The 22282-nt window shown below is 34.9% G+C and overlaps 1 protein-coding gene across 3 annotated transcripts in view; it reads left to right on the top strand.

The window, feature by feature from the left end:
• MTDH (metadherin) overlaps positions 1 to 22282 on the top strand; it is a 55842-nt gene that overhangs the window by 16849 nt on the left and 16711 nt on the right. The window contains exons 3-8 of one of the 3 annotated variants that reach the window (XM_045805894.2): positions 9718 to 9802; positions 10518 to 10694; positions 12120 to 12185; positions 13615 to 13851; positions 16430 to 16516; positions 18712 to 18810. In XM_045805894.2, the coding sequence (XP_045661850.2) occupies positions 9718 to 9802; positions 10518 to 10694; positions 12120 to 12185; positions 13615 to 13851; positions 16430 to 16516; positions 18712 to 18810 (751 nt within the window). The remainder of the gene's footprint in view (positions 1 to 9717; positions 9803 to 10517; positions 10695 to 12119; positions 12186 to 13614; positions 13852 to 16429; positions 16517 to 18711; positions 18811 to 22282) is intronic. The other 2 variants (XM_045805895.2, XM_045805896.2) reach the window with 2 other exon arrangements.

Raw genomic sequence — 22282 nt, 5'->3', positions numbered from 1 at the left:
TGTGGTTTGTGGACCCCTGGGAAGGAGTCTCAGGGACCTTTTGTTGGGTCCTGGAAGACAAAACTGTTTTAATAACAACAGAGACATTATTTGCCTTTTTCACTGTGTTGGTATTTGCATTAATGGTACAAAAGCAATAGCAGGTCAAACTGCTGACCTCCCTAGCACAAATCATGACGGTGACACCCAACTACTAGGTGACACCAAACTACTAGCGGCTGCATTCTTTATTGCAGTCCACTCACAATTAAAAAGAAAAAGAATGCCAGTTTCACTTAAGAGTGTCCTTAAGCTGTAAAAATGATCATTATTAGTTTTATTAAATCTTAACCTTTGAACACATGCTTTTTAATTATTTCGTATGATGAAATGGGAAGTATACATACAGTGTGCTGTGTAGTGAAGAACAGTGATTGTCTTGAGGAAAAACACCTGTACAGTTGAATTACAGTCCAAACTAGCCACTTATTTCATGTTGCTCCATTTTAACTTGAAAGAAGAGCTGATAGATAGGCCATGGTTACTTAGACTTGAGTATTTGCAGACATTTTCTCAAAAACAGTCAAGATGATCCTGTCACTTCAAGGAAAACAACATTTAGTATTTATTGCAAATGATACAATGATTTGTTTCCAAGTGAAAATTAGAAATTTAGAAAATTTGTATCTGCCACCATGAGCTTGACAGCATCCCAGTGCTTAAAGAATTTCTGATGAGATCAGTTGTGATATTAACAAATGTGACTTTTAAAAATACTGTATACAGGGGCGCCTGGGTGGCACAGCGGTTGGGCGCCTGCCTTAGGCTCAGGGCGTGATCCCGGCGTTGTGGGATCGAGCCCCACATCAGGCTCTTCAGCTATGAGCCTGCTTCTTCCTCTCCCGCTCCCCCTGCTTGTGTTCCCTCTCTCACTGGCTGTCTCTATCTCTGTCAAATAAATAAATAAAATCTTTAAAAAAAAAAAAATACTGTATACAGTGGAATATTTTAACATGTTAGAAGATGTGTGTAACTCACTGAACTAGTATTTTCCAAAATCAGGCAAGTATAAAAGATCCATTCAAAGTTCAAGATAGATCAATAGCCTATGGGAGAGTTCATCGATACAGATTTCATGTTGCAACAGTTTTTAAGAAACTACCACTTGACATGTTTTAGCGTAATATTTTTTCCTTCCTCTGCTTAAAACTCTTCATGACTTCCCATTGCTCTTACTCCACAGTCTTGAACATAACCTAAAGGCCCTGCCTGTGACTCAAGTCTCTCTTCCTACCCCTGACCCTCCCTAAGCCCACACACACTGGTTTTCTGCCTTTCTTTTTTGTTAAACAGCTTCATTTTGAGGTACACCGTAAAATTTATTTTTTTAAAGTGTATGATTTCAGTGTATCTGCAGAGTTGTACAGTTCTCACCATAGTGTAGTTTTTGAACATTTTCCTCCTCCCAAAAAGAAGTCTTGTGCGCATTACCAGTCATGCCCCATTTTTCCCTTTTCCCCTTAGCCCCAGCCTCTGTCAACCACTAATCTTTGGTGTAATGTCAAAGAATAATGCAATTATCCGAAAGAACTATTAAGACAGTCCTCCTTTTTCCAGTTACATACGTATGTGTATGTAGCCAGATTTTCTTCATATGCTTCAAATAGTATATCACACAGTAAAATTAAATGCAAAAGCAGGTATGCAGGCTGTCTTTTATGAAGCCAGACGCAAAAGATATTTGCAAAATGTAAAGCATACCACTGTTCTCACTAAAATGTTTTTTGTTGTTGTGGAAAATACAGTTGCTTATATAGGTGTAATTATACAATATGTAATTAGTCTTATTGTTTTGAAATAAATTAATATATATCTAAATATCTTAGTTTTAATTTATAATATGGTAGATATCAGCAGGTATGACCCATGTAAACAAAGGCTCTTTGACATGCTCAGTCTGTTTTAAGAGTATCCTAGATCCAAGAAATTTGAGAACCACCACTCTACGAGTAATCAATATTTAGAAGAGCAAAGACAAACTTATTCCAAGGCATCATAGATTTTAGAGAAGTGTAAGGTATAGCAGCTCTTAGCAAAACAGAGACCACCTGCATGCCCAGTGAGCTTACATACATTTGTATTTTACCTTCCATAATACATCTTAGAAACTGATTTAAAACCAGGGATTTGCAAACCATGACCTATTTGCCATGTCTGGCTCTCTGCCTATTTTTGAAAGTTCGTTGGAATAATGCAGCCATACTTACTTATTTATTGTCTGTGGCTGCCTTTGTACTCCCGATAGCAAAGTTGAGTGGTTGCAACAGAGGCCTTATAGTCTGCAAAGCCTAAAATATTTACTGTCTGACTTTTTTTTGCTGAAACCCTGTAGACTTTTAGATTCATTAAAATGTTTCATTATCTGGAATGCTTTGAATCTGATTGCGTAGGTCTTGGACTCTTGACCTTTCGGGCTCGTTGGGCCACAAAATCTATAGCTTCGTGAGTCTTGGGTTCCCATCCAAGGAATTAGTTTTCATTACCCCCTTTCAGGTAAACATTATTTTCTATAAAAGAGGGAATATCATACCAGAGAAACCTCATTTCTGCTTCTAGAATTTTCTGTCTAAACTCTGACAACTAGCAAAAATGAGACTAGAACCAGGACTTCCACCCTAGCCCATCAGTTTTCCATGATGCCATAGTTGTATGAAACAATAGGGGATCGAAGTATAGGGAAATAATGAATTTGGTTTTAAACATACTAAGATTGAGGTAAAAATGGCGTCTCCGAGTGGAATTAATTTATTAGGCTATTGGAAATATGAGAACCATATCTGGGAAAGAGTTCGGGGCTAGATAAAAAGATTTCTTAAGAAAGGTTTCTTGTAATTTTTTTTAAGATTCTGGGTTGATAGCCGTGCTACTTATGTGGTATACCATAATTCCTGAGCTCACACTTAAACATTTAAATAATTTAATGGCTTGGATGATGGATCAAGCATACAAATACAATAGCCCAGAGGTTTTATTTTGGGGACAGTGAAAGTTGGGCAGACAGGGCCATATATAATGCAGTCCACTTTTAGGCTCTTCCATTGATAAACCAAATATTAATTTAATACCTTCTGTCTGCAAGGTACATTATTCTAGGCACTAGGAATATAATGGTCGATAAAACAGGATAAAATGGGGGCTAAAACTAAACAACTAAAAACAAGCAAATACATTCTGTCATGTCAGATGGTGGTAAGTGCTGTGAAAGAAAATATAACTAATCAGGGTAAGGGGAAAGAGGTTAAGTGTAACTTGTGGGTACTTGCCTGCACCTGCAGTCCTGCTCCTTCCTTGCATTCAGGAAAATGCATCAGAATAGTAGTGAGTAGAAGAGTCTTGGCTGTAGTTTAAATTACACCTCCTCTGCCAGCCACTACCACCCCCCGCCCCAGAAGAGGAGGAACATCAATTGCAACTCTACTTTTAAAAAGGTTTGTGACACTTTATATAGTTAGTCTCATCCTTATATCCTGTCACCAAGTTACTAAGATTAAGAATTGCTGGTATAGAAAAATGTAAGTAATATGCTCTTTGGACCATCCATCCTTTGCCATTTAACCATGCCCAGCTTGTTTTATGTTTGAGACAAGTGAGAAAAAGAAATAGTGCTAAATGTGGAGCAATGTAAAATAGGGACTTGCCATATTTGTTAGGCAGAAAGTGGATGAAATTGATCTAAAGCAGTAGTTTTCAGATTTTCAAGTGGCAGTTGCTTCAAGTTTTCAAAACAAATTTCACTGACAGATTTAAATTTCGTCAGGTATGTGCATTTTTAAAACCACTGTTACCATTACAAAAAAAAAAAAGGAATTTTGACACAGTGGAAAGAGAACAAAAATCTCAGAAAACAGGATAGTTTTTGCCATGAATTAGTGGAAAATCTTACATACTAGCCACTAGTCCGCAGACAAAAGCATCTTAGTATCCACTTCTAACCTTTAGGAAATACTCAGCATTCCTCTTTTTCAGGATCCATTTCTTCTATCACTCCTGACTTTACCAAAGCAGTGGCTTTAGATAATTATAGGGCTTTAAACATTAGTTATGTCAGTTCACCAAAATCTTAAGGACCAGTATTTCCCAGAAAAGACAATTAAGAAATTGAGTAAGGATTACATTTAGAATTTGGCTGCTTACCTTGGTGTAAATAATTGATTGCAAAATGAAGTATCCTCTGACTTAAAATTTGTACAGTATCTCTCTTAATGATAGTTTTCGACTCTATGCAAATATTAAATTAGACTCCCTAAGTTGAATTGAGTACTCCTCTGCTTTTTTTTTAATACTTCACAATTCCTTAAACAAAATCTTCTAAGAAGCATTGAGCCATTTCAGTAGATCTGCTTTTGCTGCCAACATATGCCTTTGCTGCTCTAATAAGTGATATCACTAATTTTTGTTGTTGTCTAATATAAGGGATATTCATTCATGTTAAGAAGTTAAAGGTAAAGGATGAGCTTATTTATGGAAGTCATTTTGTGTCTTTTTTTGATAACCAGCTTACAATTTTTTGATATTTTAAGTTCTGTGAATTTGAAAGCATATTACTTACAGTCCTTAAAACTACTCCAGCATGTGCTTTTTAAGACCATCGTCTCCATAGTGGGGTACACGGGAAGGTCCATTGGGATAAAGGAAGAAAATATTAGACTTTCTATTTATACTTAGTTTTTTATTAAAGCAAATTAAGCTTTATTCATATCAATATACAGCTAGTCCTTGGCATCCTCATTTGGAATATTAGAGGGTAGTAAGGCAGATCTGGAGAAGAATGGGAAGATGCAATGGAAAGACTGCCCTCATCAGTTCTTTTCTCGTAACATATTTTGGCAGATTGCAATTGATGTGTACTCAGCTCTGGAGAAGAATGGGAGATGCAATGGAAAGACTGCCCTCATCAGTTCTTTTCTCGTAACATATTTTGGCAGATTGCAATTGATGTGTACTCAGCTCCGTGGGTTTCTTGATCGTTTTACGCAGTTTAAACTAGACTAACCTTTAGTGAACAGGCTGCTAAGAAGCTGCAGATTGTAGATGATAGTAATGCAAATAAACAATTAGAAAAATAGAATGGGCACTGCTGTTCCTACTAAGACCTCGTCAACCACATCATCATGAGGTTAAGATGGTTTAATCAGACCTGATAAGAAATTGGTCACAAAAAAATTGAAATCATCAAGGAAGATTTTTGAAATAGGAATCTATTTTTACATCTGGTAAGAAACCTTGCCCATTTACACTGTGACTTGCGATTTTAGCTGATGATATTCTGAAACTGCCTCAATCAGCAGGATATCTAAGCATTCAGAATGTGAAGATTGGCCTCTGCAGTTTTTTTAAAGATAATTATTTATGCAGGACCCAATAGGACAGAATTTTGCTAAATATGATTATGAATGCTTAGAAGCCACTCTTGAGGTTTCTTATTTAAAGGGGGAAAGACATACGTTGGGAAACGGTTGTTCTTTCTGCCATGGTAGAATTTGCAAAAAACAATATGACAGTCAACCAGAACACATTCTTTCATCAGCATATACTGTTGGGTGCAGCATAAAAACATTGCTGATGAATTAAATAAATCAGCAGAGCCAATTGCAAATTGGAAAAATGTACAGATGATTCTGACATTACACTTGGGGAACTTGATATATTCTATTTCAGTAATGAAGTGCATAAAGATCTACTTGTGTGAGGAACTAAAGATAAAAAAATACCTATAAAGATACATTCTCAAGAGTAGATCACTTAATTTAAATTTTTTGGTGTGGAAAAACTAAGCAGCTACTGGTGGAGGGCCCATGTGAACTGGAATGAAAAAACCAAAATCTGAGGAGTAGGGAGATGAAACTATAGAGATAGCACCATGCATGAAATTCATTCACTACATTATTTCCAGAAATCTATGGTGGCAAAAAAGATATAAAGCCAGACTGTAAATTGGAAAACGAGGCCTTTAACTTACAGTAAGGGCAAGGTGGGAATCATCATCCTTTATTTTACAAAGAAGAGATTCATTGATTATATTTGTCAAAATACTTTTATAAAGCTGGTGACCAACTTAAAAAGCGAGCCACACATTTTTCTTTTATTAAAATTCAAGTGTTTCAAATATGTTGATCTTTTTTATAAATGACAGATGGCTGTCTACTTAGCAGATCTTTTTGGCAAAAATTTGTACTTAATCTGTCCCATCACTGTTAAAGAAACTTTAACAAGATACATCAGAAAGTAGCTGATTTTTTTTTAAAGAAACTCATTGCAGTGAAGAATGTATTCTGAAGTTTACATGATTGTGTGATTTTGTTATTAAAAATTGTCTGTTGTGAAAATTATCATATCTGCATAATTTAACAGCTTGGGAACAGTTTTCTAACAGAAAAATAGCATAGCAGCCCAGGTTCTGGAGCGTGCGTATCAAATCCCAGCTCTGACACTTAATAATTATGTGATCTTGGGGTTGGTTAGTTAACCACTTGGTGCCTCCCTTTTCTCATCCGTGAAGTGGAAATAATAGCATCTGCCTCATAGAGTTCTTTTGAGACTTAACTTGGTTAATTAGAAAGATCTATAAGTGATAGCAGTACAACCAATTTTTTTTTTAATTTAAGTGTTTTTAGTGAATCCATTTGTTAAAAATGCCAAAATAAAGTAAAACCATCAGATTCAATTGCAGGGACAACTGGTGTTGAGGAAGATTAAATTTTACTAGTTACATTTCCCCAAAAACCTTTGCCTACTTAGAGGATGAGGTGGAAAAATTAACGTCATGTTTTAATAAGCATGGCCTTCATTTAAATGGATCTCTGTACCTTTGTTAGGTATGATAGTTTTTAACACTTAAAGTATTAAAATGTATGAATTTAGAAGGTGATTCAAAAATAATGAAGCATATTCAGTCCTGTTGCTTTCATTATGTTTTACACATGTATACATTATCAGTAGTAGGCTATGTATAAAATTTACAAATAAACATTTTGGAGTATATGTCTAGCACTTCGTAGGTATTTAATAAATCTTGATTGCATGACAACCAGCCATTCAAGAGAGGCTAAGGCTAGCTCTATGGTAGTCTGATAACAAATGGGGGGAAAGAACTGTGGTAACAAGGGCAGCAGAACTTTGTATTTACAGTTTTCCACTGTAGTGGAACTGCTCAGAAGTAAGATGTTTCTCCGAGTAGGGTGGCTGGGCAGGTAGTAATATGTATGCATATTCATTTTAACACTTCTTATATTATGTTACTCTCATCTGGGTAAGCATTAATTTTTTGGTTACCTTTAAAGGTAACTAAAACAAGACCTAAGCCAAGATAGTTGTCTTTATTTTTCTGTAGATTTTATTTTAGTGACACATCACAGTATTTCAGTGTGAATGTAATTTCTATCCTTTTTTCATAGTTGCTTTCCTTGAAAAACTCTTATTTATGTATAGTGTTTCGTAGTTAGCAATCTGCTTTCACATCTTATTTAATCCTTAAAAGGACCTTATGTGAGGTTAGGATTTTTTGTCCCATTATGGCAGTTGGGGAAAAGGGTTTAGAGCGATTTAGCCCAAAATCACATAGCTAATACATGATTAAATTTGTATTTAGTTAAATGTAGAGAGACAGAATAGCAGAGTATTTGTGAGGGCAGAATCTAGAGTTGAAACTGAATTTTAACTCATTTTACCACTTAATAACCCTATGATATCAGGCATTTTATATAATCTCTTTATGGCCTCATTTCTCATATCTATAAAATGGGGGTACTTAACTTTAGTTAGTTCCTGTAGGTCTGTACTATCCAATGTGGTAGCTACTTACATGGCTATTTAGCGCTCTTTCTCATACTATCTTATTAATAGTTTTTTATATTTAGTTACATTTTGAAATAATGTTTTGAATGTTGATTTACGTATATTATTAAAATTAATGTTACCTATTTCTTTTAGCTTTTTAACCTGTGTGCTAGAAAATTTTAAATTACAAACATGGCTTGCATTATATTTCTATTGGTTAGCACTGCTCTAGACCAGGGGTTGGCAAACTCTGGCCCCTGAAATCCAACCAAGTGCTTGTTTTTGTAAATAAAATTTTGTTGGAATACAGTCATACCCATTCAGTTACGTATTGTATATGGCTACTTCCATGCTATCGCAGCAGAGTTTATACAGTTGCTACATTAGAAATTTATATGCCTTGCACAGCCTAAAATATTTACTATTTGATCCTTATGGAAAAAGTTTGCTGACCCCTACTTTAGGCTGTAATTGAAAAGTGCTCAATGTATTGTGTTTACCTGAGTGGATATGAGAGACAGACAGCAAGTTGACTGGTGGTGGACTCCAGTGGGAAGAAGGTAGTGGGGAGTGACTAGTAATAGGTACCAGGTTTCTTTTTCAGGATGATGAAAGCATTCTGGAATTAGATAATGGTGATAGTTGTACAGCCTTGAATATACTAAAAAAACACCAAATTGTACACTTAAGAAGGATAAATATTATGGTATGTAGATCATATCTCAATTTTTGGAAAGTGGATATAAGCCTGGTTCGGTAGGTGTACTAAAGCAGTACACAAGACGTGATACGCGTTCATGAGAACATGCAAAGAAACAAATACAGATCAACTATGGGAAATATAAAAACATTGTTTTGAATAGTTTGTTATATACTCCTGTTGTCAAAGAATTTTTAATCACTCTTACTAGCTGTCATTTATTGTTTACTCAAACTATCATTTACTGCTTTACCCATGAAAAAGACTTACTATCAAGATACAAACTTTCTTGGGTGAACTTAACTTTAAGATAGTGTACAATAATACATATGTGTAGCCAGTCTCAATAAAGAGTTAAATGAGTGAATACAAATTATAAATAAAATCATTATTTCATAAATGTTAGTACTCTTCTCGAAGCACTAATCTAAGTATAGAAATCACGGCTTTATAAAGTTTTAATGAGCTTTTGAGAGAAGAAACTATTAGTGGAGGGGAATTGGAAGACTATTTCAAAATATCCATATCTTGTGTATGTGTAGGTATTTTTTCTTTAATGAATTACTAAACATCTACCATATGCGAATCCTAGGTATTTTCACATTGCTCTGAAACCGACAAAATATTACCTACTTTGTACAGTTGACTCTCTACTTTGCTATACAATAGGGTTTTCCAACAGTGTGCTTTATGAAATCCAAAAACCAATAATCAGTGCATCATTTTCTTTCTGAACATTAGCAATAGGTTTTTATTTTATTGTTCTGAACACATCATATTATAGTACCTTATTTATGATGTAAATTAGGGTAGCATGTTTCTAAGGGCACAGACTTTGGAGCCAGATAGACCTATTTTCTAATTTGACTCTACCATTTACTAACTCTTAATGTGACCCCAGACCCCTACTTAATATTTAACAGCTCTAAGTCTCCCTTTCCTCATCTCTAAAATGGGAATAATACCTTCTCTAGTGACTTTTTTTAGGGAATAAAGAAGAAAATGAGTGCAAAGTACTTAGGATAGAGTAACCACTCAATAAAAGGTAACCTCATATTAATATTGCCATTTAATGTTAAGTTTTTTAATCAAACATTAAATTTTTTGGTTGTCAGCATCATACATTTCATTATGTATCTTACTGACTCCAGCCTTTTCAAAAACGTAATGAAGTATTAAGTAACATTCTATTTTACTTTCAGTCAAAGAAAAATAAGAAGAAATCAAAGTCAGATGCTAAAGCAGTGCAAAACAGTTCACGCCATGATGGAAAGGAAGTTGATGAAGGTACTTGAGCAAGTGAAAGGACTATAGAAAAATTTTTAATCCTTTTTTACCATGGTACATTATATAAAAGCTGCATTTGTGTTGCTTAATCTTGTATCTAGCTTTTCTTTTAATAATTACAGACTTTAATGTACAGATCTGTGACATTGTTACACTTTTTTTTTTTTAATCTAAATTATTGAAGAATCTAATAGTGCTTTTCCCGAAGGGACCCGCCCTGAGATTAAGGTCTAGCTCTGTATCTTGAGCACTTGTTTTGTCTTTGTTTCTTAGAAATATGATTTGGACTTTGTCCCCCTTGTTCTTAAATACACTATCCCTAGAAGACTGTGTACAAAATTCTTGAGGAAGCCCTAATTATTGTCATCACCAAATAAACCCGTTTATTAGTAATTATTTATAACACTCTCAGTTCTCTAGCAGGATAAAAAGATATACAAGATGACTTATATTTATCATTTTTCCTAAATCATAGATGACAGTTGATAAAAATTACCAGAATAAATAATAATGGCAGTTAGCTGCCTAAAACAACATACTGGGATTAGAATAAATTCTTAGGATAAATTAATATAATCAGTATTCTGGGTTTTTAGTTTACTCTCTAAATTTATCATGATATCTTATGTGCCCTGCTCCATTTCCCCCCCTCAAAACTACAACTTTTTGTCTTCCCCTTTACTGAATAACACTTTTTTTTCTGGGGCTACGTCAGGAGCCTGGGAAACTAAAATTAGTCACAGAGAGAAACGACAGCAGCGTAAACGTGATAAGGTGCAGACTGATTCTGGTTCATTGGATTCAACTATCCCTGGGATAGAAAATACCATCACAGTTACCACCGAGCAACTTACAACTGCATCATTTCCTGTTGGTTCGAAGAAGAATAAAGGTATATTAGTGGAACATAAGAATCATACCTCAAATCCAGTTCCTTTTAATCAGATGTACAAAATATCATTATGTCAAAATTTGACTATTTTGAACTGCTTACATCATTGTGCTGATATACCCTTCTTCATGAGAGCGCTGTGGACCACATATTGGTTTACCTGATAACTAGCAGTGTTACTTGTTACGTACCGCCTAATGAATGGCCTGCTGAATTAAAATTGCCTTTCTGCCTTGAGTCACATGAGAAAATGATGTTGCCTTTTTTTCTTGTGTGCATTGCTTTGCCCCAGCTCTCTTACATCTCCATTTCTAATAGTGGACAAGACATTTATTAAATAAAATTATTTGTCACCATTCTGCATGTTGGATGCTTTCATTCCAAGATGAAACAAGCATGTTCTGGATAGTGCAGGCTCTATCTGGACTTCTTATCACCCTAACTTCTTGAGAATGCCAAAGGTGTTTGATAAAGCTAGACTGGAACTTCAGAGGTTGTTGAGCTCATGTTCTTCCCAGGTGTTTCAAGTGCTCACACCATCCAGTACTGATGGCTTCTTTGTTAAAGCTCTTTACGTTGCCATCATTTTTACCCTGGAGACATCAGTCTGCAGAGTGATACTGTTCAACTTGGGCATTGACTTTTCTTCCTTCACCTTTTTATTAATTGCCTCCTCACCCCGCATTTGTCTCCAGACCACTTTCTTACCTTTGTTATCTTTTACTTTTTTGCTTGATGACTTGCTGGAATTTATTGCTTTGGCATAGCAATGACTTCTATTTATGCATTTTCACTGTTACATATTAGCCATGCTTTAGTGCTTCTTTCTGTTAGTGACCCTTTGTCACTGTCTTGTGCATGCTTTCCTTGCTAGCACAATCCTGTGTGGTGCTGCTTTTTTGATACATTGTAATCATTAAATGCTTTTTTAGTGTCAGAGAAATAATATCTTTGTTATAATATGTATTTGTACCTCTTGCCTTATTTCCTAAGTCCTGGTCCCAAATACTGGCAGTGTTCTTCTTAAGTTGGATGTGTTTGCTTCCAGGATTATTGAAAAGGCAGCTGGTATTGTTGAGAGGTGGCAAAGTTGAATCCAATTACAGAGCCCCAGTTCTCCAGTTCCTACTTAAAAGAATCTCATAAGCATTACAGCACAACAAGACTATACATATACTTGAGCGATTTTCCAGGTCCTATATTGCCATTTTAGTTGACTAAGAATGTGATAACTATAGAACTCAGTTCCTTCAGGACATGTCAAGTATGTTGTAAGTAAACCTCTTTCCCAGTATAAGAACTTAGTACTTGAAGAACCAATTTATTAAAAACAATAAGTGAAAATTAATTTGCATGTTAACTCCTAATTTAATGTACATAGTGGCCTATTTAGTATTAAATAAATTTTATTTCTATTTCAACCAGGTGATTCTCATCTAAATGTTCAAGTTAGCAACTTTAAGTCTGGAAAAGGAGATTCTACACTTCAGGGTGAGAGAAATTACATGTAACTTAAATTGAAGGCCCATCAAAATAGAAACTTATATACATGTCTCTTTCCTCACATGAATGATACAGAAGGAAAAAAAGGCTTAGAAATGATTTTTAATTACTAAATAACATAATCACAATCCAGAGATTTTGGAAAATGGATAAAAAGAAAAATCATTCCCACTTCTAACAGTCTTTGGTATGTTCTAGTTGTTTCTCCCTCTCCCCATATGTAAAAACATTTTTTTAGTAATAGGTTATATGCGATTTTTATTCTTGCTTGCATTGTGTAAGCCAATAGAGAAAAGAAAGATTTGGGGTGGGGGAGGACTTGGTTTTAATATAGGCATATATGGCATAAAAGACTTTACCCCTGTTTATTAAGGAAAAAACCTTAATACCTATAATCGTTTAAATTGCTTCCTTAACAATATCAAATATTTTACAATAAATGGACTACAGTCTGAAGTTACACCGTGCTTCACAGTTAGAAAATACATTTTATTTGCTCATTTATGATAAAGATTGAATTAAGTAGAGTGGTATACCTTACCTGAAAACTTAAAGCGTTGTAGTAAAATATAAACTCCAAAATGAAAAAGCACCTTCTTGTTTCAGGTTTGTTTTAACCCTGTCAGCTTCCGTCATTCCCATGGTTCTCAATCCTGGCTACACATTACAGTCATCTAGGAAGCTTAGAAAAACAACACACACACATATGTACATACATACAAATATTCTGATTTTATTTTATTTTATTTTATTTTATTTTATTTTATTTTTATTTTCTTAAATAATCTCTATTCCCAACATGTGTCTCAAACTCACAACCCCAAGATTAAGAGTTACATGCTCTACCGACTTGAGCCAGCCAGGCACCCCTAGAGATTCTGATTTTAACTAGTCTGGGCTGAGGCTCCAGTGTCTACTTTTAAGAAATTTTTCAGTTGATTTTAATGTGCAGCCAGGTTTCAGAATCACTGCATTATATTGTGTGCGTGTGTGTGTGTGTGTGTGTGTGTGTGTGTGTTTGCGCGTGTGTGTGTATGTATAAATATTTAAGAAAAGAATATGTAAATAAGAAGTGTTCATATTTTTAGTGGGTGAGTATTCTGAGGATAGCAGAATATGTGTTGTTTTCCTGTTTGCTCTTTTGTACTTTCTTTGAGTAAGTCATTCTGCTGTTGAAAATACCATTAATATATAAAGTTGAAGCCTACCCTTAGTTTTTAAATTAAAAGTCATCCATGGTGGTCATGCCACTTTTAAGAGTCTTCATTTTTATTTTTAAAGCTCAAGCTGTTTAGAGGACAGTAAGGGGGAAAAATGAGTGATAAATATAAATCAAGCAATTAAAGAAATATGAAAATATCCCAGTTTTAATAAGGAGTCATGTATCAGTTTTTAATCTTCTTTTCTTTTCTTTAAGTTTCTTCAGGATTGAATGAAAACCTCACTGTAAATGGAGGAGGCTGGAGTGAAAAGGCTATAAAACTCTCCTCACAGATCAGTGCAGGTGAGGAGAAGTGGAACTCTGTCTCACCTGCTTCTGCAGGCAAGAGGAAATGTGAGCCGTCTGCCTGGGGTCAAGACACTGGAGATGCTGATGCAAATGGAAAAGACTGGGGGAGGAGTTGGAGCGACCGGTCAATATTTTCTGGCATTGGTAAGAAGCGTTAGAAAATTTTAAGTTCATTTACAATTGCTTATTTCCGATACATTTTGAATTTTCTGGGATTGAAAAAAATCCATGAGTAGAAACATGAGTAAAGCTATACAGAAGTAATAGTGATAACTAACTCCTCTCAAATCCTTCACATAGAGCCAAGCGGGAACTAAAAAGTCAATAATAGCGTGTATTACTCACTCTTTACTTAGTGCTCTCACAGACTTTGATCACATCTGATTATCAGTGTAGCTAAATGGGTATAATTGTGTATTTTCAGTGATGTTATCAGTGTAATGTGTGAACAGACTTTTTGATTAATTTCAGCAGTTCTGTTGAGTTTAAATAAGAATAAAAGCAGTTTACAGCATCCACTTTTATACTGTTTTGCAGTATGCAAAATGCCTGTTTATAATTAATTTTCCCCCTCGGTTTTAAAGATACAGACAGTAGTTGAGAAGCTTATTCTTGTTGAACGCCATCAAATAAAAAGGAACTTAATTCCAGTGTGTGTGTGTGTGTGTGTGTGTGTGTGTGTGTGTGTGTGATAGAAAAGAAGTCTACGTTTAATATGGAAAACTACTAAAAGAGAAGGAAAAACCCACTGTTATCACACCACCCAATGACAACCACTGTTTTTTATATTTCTTTAATGGTCTTTTTTTCCTGTGTAGTTTTTTGGGGTGTTTTTTGTTTGTTTGTTTTGTTGGTTTTGGTTTTGGTTTGGGTGGTTGGTTTGGTTTTTTTTGTTGTTTTTTTACATAATCTAAATTGGATATGCATTATTATGTCCCCACACACACACATTTAATATTGTAACATAAACATTTTCGTTTTTGTAAGTATTTTTATTTGATACATTGTATAAGCATAGCATATAAATTATTCAACTATTCCCGTATTATCAAGAGAATTTTTTCTGTTTTTTTAACCATTGTAAATAACATTGCATTGAGTATATTTGTTTTTGGGTTATTTCTTTAGGATAGATTCTTGGGAGTGATGTTATTGGGTTAAAAAGGGAGTATAAACGTACAGTGCTGTATGACATGTCAAAGTATTTTCTAAGAGAGTAGTTCTAATTTATACTGTCAGCATCGGTATGAGTGGCATTTATCATGTGCTGACCAAGATTGGGTATTCTTATTTAAAAAATCTTTTCTAATTTGATAAACAAAAAAATACATAAATTGTTCTGGTTAACTTTTTAAATTCGCTAATGAGGTTGAATATTTTTCACAGCTTTCTTGATCATTTCTATTTTATGAATTGTCTATTCATGTTCTTTGCCCATTTGTCTAATGGCCTCTTGTTGTTTGTTGTTTTTTTTAATCAAGTTGTAATTCCTTGTACATTAAACATACACTTTTTTCTGTTGTGCTTGTTGCAGATATTTTTGTTCTATTTTTTTTTTATTTGGGAGAGCAATAGACACTACAGAGTTTTTAGTGGTTAAGTAGAAAAATCTTCCAGTATTACTTTTCCCATCACTTTTAAGCCTGAAAAGACTCATGTTGACTATTGTCTCCAGCAAGCAAACTCTAGATCATTTGCTAATAATTATTTTTAAGCTTGTCCTTCCCTACAATGTCCAGAAATTGTGTAGAAATGCCAGATTTGCTTGGAAGAAGACAGTCCCTAAATTCCCAGCCTCATTTTCCATACTGAAGAAAGTAGTAATGTCTATGCATTAAAGCATCCTTTCATACTTAACAAAAGATCATCAAATTTTATCGAGTAATGTTAAAAACTATGGCCTTTTCAGATATTTGCAATTTACTTACAAAAGCTATGTAGCATTTTTATAATTAGGACATAAATTAGATGGTACTTGCTTAATGGTTGTACAGATAAAATTAAGCAGCAGGTTAGAGTTCCTGCCTAGGCGTATTAGGACCTTTGTTGAAATCGAAAGGGAACTATATTAAATTGGGTTTGTAGTGAATCACTAAGAAGAGACTGGTGTGACTGGTCTCGTGGATGTATATGTTCCTTAAAGTATTCATTTATATAAGAAATATCTTGAAAATGTTGAGGAAATAGTACAGAATAGTGGAATGAGTGTGGACTAGTTGAAATGGACCTATTTGGAATGAATTCCTGTTTTCCCACATAATAACTTTTATGGAAATCAGGCTTAGTTTTTTAACCTGTATGAACCTCCTATTTCAGTAGTTGTGAGGATTGGCTGTAATGAATGTCAAGTACCAAGTTCGGTGCCTGGCCCCAAGTAGTAGCATAATTATGGTAAATTATAAGGTAGCTTGCTAAAGTGAAGAAAGGGCATAGGCTTTGGAAATCAGCTTAAGTTCCAGTCATGGCTCAGCTGTTTTCTGGCTGTCAGAAAGTCGCTTAACTACTCTGAAATTGTGCCTAGCAGGGTTATCCTAAGGATTAGAGGTGTTTGGTATGAAGAGCTTGGCCTATAATAGACATTTAATAAATAGTAGCTATTGCTGTATTTTCCTAATTTCTAAAGTTACCTTTAAGTATTATTATCATAGTTTAAATCTGTACGTATCTTTCAACTTTTCTTTTGCAAATTGAAGGTTCCAAGTGACGTTCTTTATTTTAACAGCTGCTTGGTCTAGTGTGGATAGGGGAATGAATACCTCTGAACAGAATTCTTCTTTTGCATCTCTCACACTTAACTCTGCTGTTTCTGGTATGTGAAAACAGTCTTTCATTTAGTTAACAAAAGAATTTCTGTTTAAATTCTTTTTAGCTCATGCTATTTGAAAAATAGAGTCAAGTACTGCTATCAACTTAAGTAATAGATATATAATATAAAGTAGCAGGGGCCTTAATAAAAGGGGAGAAAAGAAGACCTGAATTCTTATCTGCAAGTGGCTTGGTTCCTTTCTGTAGTGAAGAGAGGAAGATTCTGTGGCCTAGCATAACTGAAAGTTCCTTGGCACGCAGACAAATACAAATAGAAGGCCTTCCCTTCAGGGTCATGATGCTTTTCTGTTACTAGCATATTTCTACCATACTTCTACTTGTTTGCTATTTTATTTCTATTTGCCCTTATTCATCATGAGTTTATATCTATGCCGCTTAGGTTATGTAGACCCTCATATGATAACTCTACTTAGAGTATCTGTTGATTTAGAAAATACAGTATTACTAATAAACTATTATCGATTCAGCATTACTTAAATGGACGTGCCTTTTATTAATCACGTAGAAGTCACATGTAGGTAACAAATACTACGTAAATGGGAGGTGTTTAGTCTGTAACATTTTGTTCGCTCTGGAATTTATGGACCCAGTGTACTAATTATGTCGCTCCACAGTGTCCGAAGTCACTAGAACTAGGGGTCAGCAGACTTTTTCTGTAAAGGGCACAATAATAAATATTTTAGGCTTTGTGGGCTATACTGTCTCTGTGAAACTACTTAATTCTTTTATTGTAGCAGGAAGGCAGCCAGAGAGGATACATAAACAGATGGCTGTGTCTGGTTTTGAATACTATTCTTTTGATTTTTTTTCCCCAGTCATTTGTAAATATAAAAGCTGATCTTGGCTCATGGGTCACACAGAAAGGGAGTGTTTGCTTTTGGCCTGTGGGTCGTAGTTTGCCAACCCCTGCTCTCATAGACTGCATTTCAGTTCCAGAGATAGAAATTAATTGCCTCTTTCATTTGGTGACTTGGTACAGCACAGATGCTATTCTCTTCAGATATTCAGAGAAAGAGAAAGCAGCATGGGCTGCTAAAGAAAGCAATAGTGTTACTGTGGTGCTTATAAGCAGCTAATATGCTAATTAATATGGATTTATAGGGTTATTCTACATGTTAAATTTATATTTAAAAAATACATAACTATGTAAGTGTGTCGAGCCATTATATTAGTGGAAGGCTGGTAAGATCACCTATAAATAACCAGGTGAAAAACGTGTAAGTTAGGAGGGACTCTTATAAGAGGACATGGTTGTATGTAAGTCTTTTATGGTAGCAGGTTTTCTTAACCATTTCTTTGTATCAGTGGCTTTGAATCCAAAGTGGGTGTCAGAGTCTCCCAAGGATGCCAGTACATGTGGAAATTCTGATTCAGAAGGTCTGAGGTATATGTATCCTTGATGGAGAAACCCTGCTTTATGTTTGCGTTCTAAAATGAGTTTATAGCTATGGAACAAGGGTTTTAGACCTGGCACACATGAATTTCTGTGCCCCCAAAATTATCTGCAGAATTTTGTGTAAGTTCTGGACAGTAGTCCATCACAGCTTTCATCAGATTCTAAAGACTATGTGAGCCCATTCTCACCTACCTCCTCCCCAAAAGTCAAGACAGAAGGAACTTAGAAGATACTAGTCTCTTCTCTTAAGTGCACCTGAACTTAACTTGACCTCTAAACCACCAGCTTCCCTTTGTCTCACCTCTCTAGATAATCATCTGTTTCTTTAACTTTTTCTTAGGCAGAAGGTTCCAGCAAACCCAGATATTTTCTAGCTCTCTGTTTCAAGGTTCTCAGGCTATAGGCATATCCTGAAACATTCAGGATTTCTTTTGTGCTTTATTATTTTTCATTAAGAACAAAAATAAAACAACTTTTTTCACCTTGAAATTTATAAATAATCAGTTTGAAATATGTATTATAAAAGACAAAATCTAATGGATTGGTACTAGGGACAACATATAGTTCCAATCAGTGAATTCAATCAAGTGATTATCATGCTTAATCTGAAATTACCCTCAACTCTACTTTTCCTTATCTTAACTCTTTTTCTAATGTCTGAATTTTTCCTTTTAGGGGAAATAAAAAATAATTTAGACTCCGTGTGCAAAGTATAGAACTATTGTTATGAAGCATCATTAGAAAATTCCATTTTTAATTTTATTGCATTCGTTTCATTTAAGGGTCTACCGCTGAGCCAGTTTCTCATTCTACCACTTCTGATTATCAGTGGGATGTTAGCCGTAATCAACCCTATATCGATGATGAATGGTCTGGGTTAAGTATGTCCTTTTAAAAATTATGTTTTTGTTTTTGTTTTTTCAGAATTTTCTTTCTAGCACCCTAAACTCATGCTTTATGTTTTAATTTTAATCCTAATTTTCACCTTTTAGGCCATAGTAACATAATTTAATACCAAATATGTACTACTTGTAAACTAATGATTGAATAACTGTAGAATTTAAACTAAATTTATACTTTTTGTGATTGAGGCTATATTTAAACATGTTTTCATATAGTTGCTCTGTAGTTTTTATTTTAAAAATTTGTTTTAAATGAATGTTCTGTTTCTCTTCTTGGTTTTAGTATAATAGAGTGAATATAATACATAGGAATGGCTTTCAGTTTGTGAGGTATGCAAGTTTTGTATTATAAAATCATTTTCTTAGCCTGATTTCCAGTAGAAGCTTAGGAAGGTTAAAGACAAGAGTTATTTTTTTTTAAAAAGAAGAGGAAGGGAAAAAGAATATGGTTTTTATGTTTGGAGAACTTACACGATCTTCACTTTTTTTCCCTGCAACCTCAAACCTCAGAATGTACTCCTTTCTCACAAATTTTTACAGCCATCCTTTTCTATTTATTTAGCATTTATATGTTACCTTGTGGACTTCTCCACCATTTGGCCAGTGCAGAAAAAAAAAAAAAAATCTTGAGGAATATCTTGTGTTTCCTCAGGTAGAAGTGAAATGGAACCCTCTTAAATAGGAACTCTCCGTTACTCTTGGATCCTCCGTACCTCGTGCAGTGCCTGATACACAGGTGTTCAGTAGTAATGATAAGAAAAGCACACAGCTGACTGTGCCAGGCACTGGTCTAAGTCTTGTGCATTTTATTAGCTTATTTTAATGCTTATAACAATTCTACAAGGTAGGTGTTTTTTTCCCCACACTTTCCAGATGAAGAAACTGAGGTAAAGAAAAGTTATCTAACCCAAGTCACACAGCTAGTTAAGTGCAGGAAGTGGTATCCAACTTGGGTAGTCTGGCTCCAGAGTTCATGCTCGTAACCACCCCGCAGTCCAGCGTTAGTGAGGATCGTAATCACGAAGGTAAACTCGTAACACAGTACAAAAATTAGTCTGTGGACTACTTAGTCTCTGTAGATCCACCAGAGCACAGTTCTTACAGATGAAAGGAAGTGAGGTGGAGACGTAGATTAGGCCGTGAAAAGCCTTGAATTGCTGGCTAAAGATTAGGGAGGTGGGGTTGGCGTGGTACTTGAGAGGGTATTTCCTACTTCTAGTCCTCACTTTAAAACGTAGTACCTCATACGGCTTGGACATCAGCACTTATCTTGGAATCTAGATCAATTGAGCTGTAAGATGAAGCAAATAACCTGTCCCATCTACTTCTGTAGATTGTTGTGAGGTTTTAATGTAGTAATGAATGAACACGAAAGCTTTTTGTAAATTATAAAGTACCATATAAATCCAAGGTATTATAGGATGTGAAGATAACGATTTTGGAAAATAAAGCCTCTGTACTTTGGGAAGAGTGATCAGCTCTGTGCAGAACAGAATTGAAGAGTTGGTTATAGGAATGCTAGAAAATAGGAGTGAGGGAGCTGTGGGCTGAAGTGGAGGACAGCCAAGCCATCAGGGCTCTAGGCTTCACTGCCTGCACAGAATAACTCCACTTTTATCCATTTTTGAATTCTTGTAACATGGAAAACATGATTGGCACCTCAAATGAAAGACTGAAGAAAAAGCATGTATCCACCGAACTCTACTATAAAGTTTAAAATATCAGAAACACCATCTTTCACACCATCTTTCATTGGTTAAGCTGTTGACAGTCTTTTAAGTCTAAAGTTTCTCTTTAACCTCATTTTTCTCTGTGAATTTTATTTTTTGTGTTATCATCTTTAATGTGCCTAATTTTGGTATTCGGTGAACTTAATTATTCCTTCTAAATTTACAAAATGCATGGTTTAGTATTTGAGATTACTAATCCACAGAGTATGTGTATGTATTACACATACACTAGCTTTACATTTAATAGTGTGATATGATTAATATATTGACTCTCTGGTTTGAGGCATAGACGATATTGTCTGACAAAAAGGCATTGGATTTACCCAAACACTTGAATATAAATTTCAGATGCTAAAGCACAGAAGATAACGTTTTTTAAAGACAGATGTTAATCTTACCAGTTTTCTTGATCTGTAAAGAAACATCATCGTCATAACCCCTGTAAAAAGTCCGATTTTGAATAGAACTTTGGGGGGGGGGTTGGCACACCAGAGTGAGTGAATTTGCTGTAGCATAGTTAAGGGGTTGAGAGCATGAGCTTTGAGGACAGACTACTTGGGTTTGAAACTTAGCTTTTACCCTTAGACAGGTGCACGGTCATTGTATGCTTCAGTTTCATCATCTGTAAAAGGAATAGTTCTTCTCCCACAGTTGTTGAGAGAATTAGGGTACAGATACAGCACTTAGAACACTGCCTGAATATTCCGTAAGTGCTGTGGTGCTGTTGATACTCTTCTAGGGGCAGCATCTGTCTGCTCAGTGGAGTTCATTAGCATGGTCTGTTTGAACACTGGAGAGTCTTTCTAACATAATGGTTTTGTTGTATTAAAGTTAATACTAAGGTAAGTTCTGACCAAAAGCAGCTGACAGCCATTTTTTTACTGAGAGAAAATAAGAGATTAGCTATGAGATGCTTAAAACATTATTCAAGCAAATTAAATAAATTCCTGACCATTTCAAAAAGACACAGCTCTTTGAAAAGATATTGGTAAACTGATGGGAGAATTTTGAAAAATGGGAAGTTACTCTGTTTATAAATGGAGAAAACTATCCAGTGAATGAAACTACACTGCATAGTTTCCTTAAAGGAAGGGAGTTTATTAGCATGTTAGGCCCATGAATCTTAAGAATTATGTGTTGAGAAGTCTTCTGGTGACAACTTTTATGTTTAGGTGAGCTGTTGTTTTATAAAGTAGTTTATTTGATCCCAGTTAGTACAAAAACAAACAAACTTGGAATCAGTAAACCGTAAACCTTTATAAAGCCAATAGAGATTTGTGCTTCTGATAATGTTCTTACAGAAGTTAAACCGTAGGCTGCAGTCATTCCCTAACGTTTCTGGTTATCTAAGCCTTTAAAAAAGTATTATTACTAAATACTTTACTAGATTTTTACCTGTTATCCCCCCATACCACCGTATTTATTAAGAAAATAGTTTATATGTTGATATATTGCCCACCCACTTGTCTAAACTTTTTTTTTCTTATGAAAGAAAATAGAGTGTCTTTTTTGGCCAGAAGCTTTAGAGACCTGGCTTATGGAGAGCAGTTTTCCAAATCTGCATTTCTTATTTGTGAAGTTTAAGCAAAACCTGTGACATTCAGATCTCCTAACAGTGTTCTTAATGAATGCTTAATGTAAGATGGACAGTTGGCTCCAGATGTCTGCTAGGTGCCTTTATACTTATCAAACTGATTTCTACATTACGACACACCAGATGT

The sequence above is a fragment of the Ursus americanus genome, chromosome 9, assembly GCF_024610735.1.
Source record: "Ursus americanus isolate L20-20 chromosome 9, mUrsAme1.1.p, whole genome shotgun sequence".
Classification (NCBI taxonomy): Eukaryota; Metazoa; Chordata; class Mammalia; order Carnivora; family Ursidae; genus Ursus; species Ursus americanus.
Note: the sequence above shows the minus strand (reverse complement) of the source record. Positions and strands in the feature narration are given on the sequence as shown.